Source organism: Papaver somniferum, chromosome 10, assembly GCF_003573695.1.
Source record: "Papaver somniferum cultivar HN1 chromosome 10, ASM357369v1, whole genome shotgun sequence".
Classification (NCBI taxonomy): Eukaryota; Viridiplantae; Streptophyta; class Magnoliopsida; order Ranunculales; family Papaveraceae; genus Papaver; species Papaver somniferum.
This window is the reverse complement of record NC_039367.1, coordinates 112934755-112941552: the sequence shown is the minus strand read 5'-3', so window position 1 is coordinate 112941552 and position 6798 is coordinate 112934755. Positions and strand designations below refer to the sequence as shown.

At 38.8% G+C, this 6798-nt stretch overlaps 1 protein-coding gene and 1 pseudogene across 1 annotated transcript; both read left to right on the top strand.

Moving 5' to 3' along the window:
- Window positions 1-3433: 3433 nt before the first annotated feature.
- LOC113316108 lies at window positions 3434-4450 on the top strand. The gene is made up of 2 exons (XM_026564332.1): window positions 3434-3688; window positions 3842-4450. The coding sequence occupies exons 1-2, from the start codon at window positions 3434-3436 to the stop codon at window positions 4448-4450; spliced, it is 864 nt and encodes a 287-aa protein (XP_026420117.1).
- Window positions 4451-6275: 1825 nt separating this feature from the next.
- On the top strand, window positions 6276-6375 carry LOC113319782 (annotated as a pseudogene).
- Window positions 6376-6798: the final 423 nt, after the last annotated feature.

Below are 6798 nucleotides of genomic sequence, written 5' to 3'. Positions count from 1 at the left end.
CTAAATTCATCAAATTTCTCAAAATTCATGAATTTTTCATAAAATCATTATAAAATTAGGGAAACTTGTGGGACCGGGCCCTGGCCGGCCAGTCATGCCTTCCACGGTCCCACACGCCCTTGTTTTATTATTTTAATATCTCTTAGTTCCTTGAACTCATGAAAACTCCTTCAATTCATGGAAACTCCCAAAATTCATCAAATTTCTCAAAATTCATGAATTTTTCATAAAATCATCAAAATATTATAAAATTAAGGAAAAGGCACCACGGGACCGTGGTCACGTCACCGGACGACCATGCCTTGACCAGGGCGGTCCCACACCTCCTCATTCCTTATTTTATAATTATTTTTCATCATCTCATGGTGTTTTTCCTCAGTTTCGTCGAAACTCTAATTTTGGCATATTTTCACAAATGGATGCTCAATTGCACGTCAGAAAATATCAAAATTCTCAGAACTGAGACGCGGACGCCTTGGGGACACGATCATGCTATCTTGACCGACCAAGATTGGCTCTTTGACTCACGGAAGCCGGTCCCATCAATTTTCACAGTTTTGACCTAATTTGCACAATTGCTCGTATTAGGTCCAAAACTCTCCCAAACACTTTGGATTTTCATGAAGTGATCATCAGGCAGTCACGGGTCAACCCAGGGCCGGTTTCATGACTCCATGGTCGGTCTCTCTCCTCGTCATAATTAATTAGGTTTTCTCACCTAAGGCTCAGACGAGCATTTTCGAATAAATGATTAAACCAGCATTTAATCATTCTTTCATCAACAAATTGTCAACTCTTCAGCAGTTCTTTGTATTTTCTCACATGATCATATGGACACTACATGGTTGATCCACGGTCCCATGTAGTCGCTCCCTCCTTCGTCCCATGGTTAAACTTCTGACGAACCATGAATTGATCATCAATTGATAAAATTAGGGTTTCTGAATCCAAGGATCATCATTCCATATTCCAACCTTAATAATTTTACGACGACATCATGGTCATTAATTTTATTAATTATGCTCGGTTCAACGACCAGTATTCTAATTAATATTTTTGGTACGCTGCCGATAACCCATCAGATGAGCAACACATGCTCAGACGATCAAATATTCAACAATTCATCACATGAGCAACACTTGCTCAAATGATAAATATTTGCTTAAACCAAGGAATATTGGTTCAGCAATCAATATTCAACGATCCATCGAATGAGCAATACTTGCTCACTTCACCGTAAGGACTATACCTCTGTCTCATGACATGTTCAATTCATGGGTTTCAGAACATCATGTTCAACTCAACGACTACATGGGCTCATCGTCCCATCAAACCACGAAGCAATCAATTGACTAACAAACCACGAGACGTCAATCGTGTCACTTTGGGGATATTACTTAGGGTTTTTGGTCTGGCGGTCTACGGCACGTGTGTTCAAACACACGATGGAATGTGAGAAAGTCGTGCAATCAGTTGAAGGAATTCACGAGGTAGTGGGTGGAAAATCGACCAAGTCTGCACACGTTGATCAATTGGTTTCAAACACGATCTCCACTTCCCCACTTCTTGATTCCATCAACTGTCACACTTCATGGAATCATGGTGTCTACAATTCCAGCAATATAAATAAGTCTCTGAATCATGATTGAATGATGGGTATCATCAATCTCACGTCAAACTGACAACACGAGATCATCAACTCATCAATTGAACAACTACTCTCAATTGAGCAATTTCAATCACTCAGAGCTTATCGTATTCAGAATTCACACACCCACAATCTTTGATTATCATTGATTCCACACATTTCTCAGCTTCCCTCCTACAGATCAACCATCCTCTCTTGTGACCGAATTTACTCTGGAACGGTCATTGTCTTGATTTAGGCCGGAGTACTACAGACTAATATCTCGTATCTAAAGCACCCCCTTTGAAGCGGTGCATCTGTGTGAGGTTTAACATTTCGCTCGGTTCCAGGAGTCTCCTCCGTACGGTCATCTCCTCAATTCCTTAAAAACCAGCAAATCGTTTTTCCCCATCTACACTTAGAATAACCTCAAATCATAAAAATCAATGCTTTCATTAGGTTAAACATGTGTGGCTCTTGCGCCAAGTTATTCATTGAAAGGGATTCAAAGTGTGGCTCTTGTGCCTTTGATGAGTCAAGGAGTTTTTACCGGAGTAAGCTTGCGATAGGATGCTCTAGGATTATTGATATTGAGAGAGAATGAATGTTAAGGTTGATTTGATTGATAACATGTTTCATGACGAAAGATGAAACCTCTAACTAGTATTCTCATCATATTGTTTACATCTTAAATTGTTCTCTTGCTATTAATTTAGTTTATTTGCAATCAACAAAAATCCCCTCAGTTTTCATAAGTAATCGAAAATAATTAACAACCCATATCTCCCCGGGGAACGAACTTGTTCTTATTGCTATACTCTTATTAATAATTGTGAAGTGAAAAGACTTGAAATAATTTTATTTGGCTGATAACCGACCAAATTTTGGCGCCGCTGCCAGGGAGGCACAGCGGATTGTTTTTTTTTTTTTTTTTTGATTTCTTATTTTTGGTTTTAACTTAGTTTTAAAAATTATTTTTCAGGTACTTATCCTATGTCTCCCAAAGCAAAGAAACCAAGACATGTTGGTTATCCGCAGATTGAAATCGAGACTCGCAAGGGAACAATACTGAAACATAAGTCGGAACACAAACAAGAGGAAGCAATGGGTGATGCGAACCATACACTCAAGGACTTAGCTTCACACAAGCTGGATACACATCAATGGTGTATTCAAACAATATATGATTTCAAGATCAAGCCAGGGTTGATTCGAGAACTTCCCAAGTTTAATGGAATGACTAACGAAGATCCAAATAAACATCTAATGGACTTCGACATCATAGTCACAACCGTGCTATCAAAGGACATTGATGTAGACAGAGCTATGTTGCTAGCTTTTTCATTTTCTTTGGTTAATTCAGCTAAAGAATGGTTGTATTATTTACCTTATGGTAGTGTTACAACTTGGAATGGTTTGAAGAAACTCTTTTTAGAGAGGTATTTCCCTGCATCAAAGGAAACTCAGATCCATAAAGAGATTTGCGGTATTAAGCAGATGGCAAGATAGTCGTTATATTAATATTGGGAACGTTACAAGAGATTGGTAGCTAGCTGTCCGCATCATCAATTCAATGATTTATTGATCATCTAGTATTTATACGAGGGTCTTCAACCAAGTGACAGAAATCTTCTTGACGCTGCAGGTGATGGTACATTAGTGAATAAGACAGTATATCAGGTTAGAGAGTTGATTGAGAATGTGGCAAAAAATTCTCAATAATTCTTAAGTCGTAGGTCAGAACCACTTGTCAGAAGAGTCAATGAAGTGAGCGAAGTTTCTGAGCTTCATCAACAAATGGGTAATATGGCAGCAATGATGCGAAAAATTGCAACTATAGTAGTACCAACATCTCCACAACTATATGAAAAATGCAATGATCAAGTCAATGTTATTTTCCCAAATCAGCAGAGGCAACAATACAATCCTTATTATATTACTTATAACCCAAGGTGGAGAGATCATCCAAGCTTCAACTATGCAAACAAGCAAGTTGCAGTTCCAAGACCGGTTTTCAATCGTCCTAGTGTTTTCCAACAACAACAACAACCACAACAACAGGTTTAGAATTCAGAGTTCCCCTGAGATGCTTACTATGATGAAGAATCCAACCACAATGGTGCAACAAAATCAACAAAAATCATATGTGAATCAATAAAAGACTGATAGTGCAATTAGATAGTTATGGACACAAATGAGCACTATATCGCGTAGATCGAATCATCTGGAGACAGTGGGAAACTCCCCTCTCAGCCACTTAATCCAAGGGAGAATTTCAACGTTTTATTATTTAGAAGTGACACACAAACTGTGCAACCAGAGGATGTTGAGAAAAACAAAGACCCTAAGGGGTCGGTTTTGGATAAAGAGATTACTGACTCTTCTCAAATCGATCAGATACCTAAAGGAAACTCTAAAACTCTTGGTTCTTCTTATGTTCCTCCTGTGCCTTTTCTTCGCATGTTTGCTAATTCTAAAAAGGCAGAACAAGATAAGGAGATTTTAGACACTTTCAAGAAAATTCATGTGAACATTCCACTGGTAGATGCGATTAAACAAGTCCCAAAGTATGTGAGAATTCTGAAGGACTTGTGTACCAATAAGCAAAGATTAACCGGTAATGAGGTAATCAAAGTATGGGAGAATGCTTCGGCTATCTTGCAAAAGAAACTCCCACTTAAATGTAAAGACCCCGGTAGGTTTGATATTCCTATTGTTATTGGTAATACTAAGTTTAATAAGGCTATGCTTGATTTAGGAGTATCAGTAAATGTTATGCCTGCATATATATATGAATCTCTTAATTTAGGGCCTTTGAAATAAACTGGAATTATTTTACAGTTGGCTGACTATTCTAATATGTACCTGTAGTTACCTAAAATCTGAGAGAGATTATAAGTGGGATTCTAGGGTTTCTGAAAGTGAGTTACAGGAGGTTGAGCACGAATAGTCTTCGCTTAAACCACGCATAGTGGTCGTTCAAAGGCTGCTTCAGCTACAAGGAAGATATTTAGGTCTGGTCTTAGGGAGGGAAGCAGATGAAGAGAGAGATAAGAGGATTCTAGGGTTTGAATAAGAATTACTCTGAGAGGTTATGAGAAAGATATCAAAGCTTGGAGAAATAGAATACATATTTGTAGATGAATTCTCTAATCTCAGGTCGGTGAAGATAAGGATTGCTTTCCGTGCCGTGTAGAGCAATTCTCCCGTCTCTTCGGGAATAGGGATAAACTAGGTTGAGTTTATCTCATTATTCCACCGCCTTAACTCTCTTCTGCAGTGAGAAATAAGACGGGTATTTCTCACACGTGCCGTAAACCGCCAGACCAAAACCCTAATTGATATCCCCCCATTTGTGTGAAGCTGAGTCTGCCTTTGTGATGATGTGTTGAGAGAGAAACATGCCCTTTAGCCGAGTTGGCCAAGAGAGAGATATTCTCTGATTCGTGAGAATGACTAGGATGAGTCACGTGAAAATGCATGGAATTACTCAAGAATCGTGTGCAGAGTGTGAGAGGATCCGGGGCTAATCTTCCTCTCTCTATGGTCGGTCACGTATGTCATATGAAGACTATATCATTCTTTGTGGGTCCCTTTGTTGATCATGCATAGCTCAAGAGAGATTATCCACGTTTTTGGATAAACATGTATAGTTCAGGCTCAATTTACTAGCCGTGAGTGTATTTGAGAGGCTGAAAATTAGGCTTGAGCCCTAGGTAAGGCGTGTGTCGTGAATCTCTCCGAGATTTTGCAGAAAGATTTGAATCTCTCCAAGATTTTGCGAAGAGATTTGAATCTCTCCAAGATTTTGCAGACGGAGCAGAATCTCTCCGTGATTTTGCAGAGAGATTTGAATCTCTCCGAGATTTTGCAGACTGATCAAAATCTCTCCGTGATTTTTCCAAGAGATTTGAATCCCTCTGAGATTTTGCATACGGAGCAAAATCAAAGATTTGAATCTCTCTGAGATTTTGCAGATAGATCAAAATCTCTCCGTGATTTTGCAGAGAGATTTGAATCTCTCCGAAGATTTTCTTAACAGATTTGAATCTCTCTATGGCCAGCTGAGACTTATCCTGGAAAGAGAGAAAAGGATTTGTATGCCCAATTAATGCCTCTGCGAGACTTTGGCTCACTTGTCTTTGACCATCGTATCTTGCAGAGATATGCTAGGAATCAACTGTGCGTCCATATGATGGGCCAACAAGACCAGTGTATCCCGAAAGGATGTTATAGGACTCTGTCGAAAGGGCATGGAGGCAGAATAACCAGCGTATCTCGTGGGGATGTCCTAGGAGTTATTCGGAAACCTCAGTAAGTCGAATCAGAGCTTAGAGCAGACGTGACCAGTGTATCTCGCGATGATGTACTAGGAATCAATCATTGATCTCAAATAGGGTGAGTCGTGCTTAGAGGAGATATGAAAATCTCCTTCTACCCTATTAACGTTTCTTCTGCATAGAAAAATTGTTTTCTTAGGTTCCCTATTATTTTCCCATTGTTGGGTCTTTTCGGCGGTTTCATTCAAAAATTCATCGCATCATCAACTTTTTGGTTTTCAAACCCACATGTACACATATATTCTACTATGGTTGTAGTGGAATAATCTAAACCCTCATAAAGGATCTGAACTAGCCTAACCTTTTCTAAACCATGATGAGGACATTGTGTCAACAAATCATCGAACCTTTCCAAATACCTATACAAAGATTCTCCCTCCTGTTGAGAAAACGTGCATATTTGCGTCCTAATAGACGATGTTTTGTGCCTAGGGAAAAACTTGTTCAAGAAGGCAGATATAAGTTGTTCATATGATTCGATTGACCCGGAAGCCAAACTATATAGCCACGATTTGGCTTTATCTTTCAGGGAAAAATGGAATAACCTAAGTTTCAAAGAGTTATCATCAAGGTTTCTAATTTTTAGGGTACTACAAATTTCCTCAAAATCCTTAACATGGAAATAGTGTTGCGAATATAATTTCGGTAAGTAAGAATTCGTTGCTCGGACTTGAATAGATTTTAAAACGAAAATATATGTACAAATTTGTCACAAGATGTTCGAGAGGTATTGGGACTAAGGACTTGGCCAATTCTTCATGCATGTGGTATATTTTATTTATTCTTAACAATTACTGCTCAAAACATAAATATATGGACTCTTATTTTGCC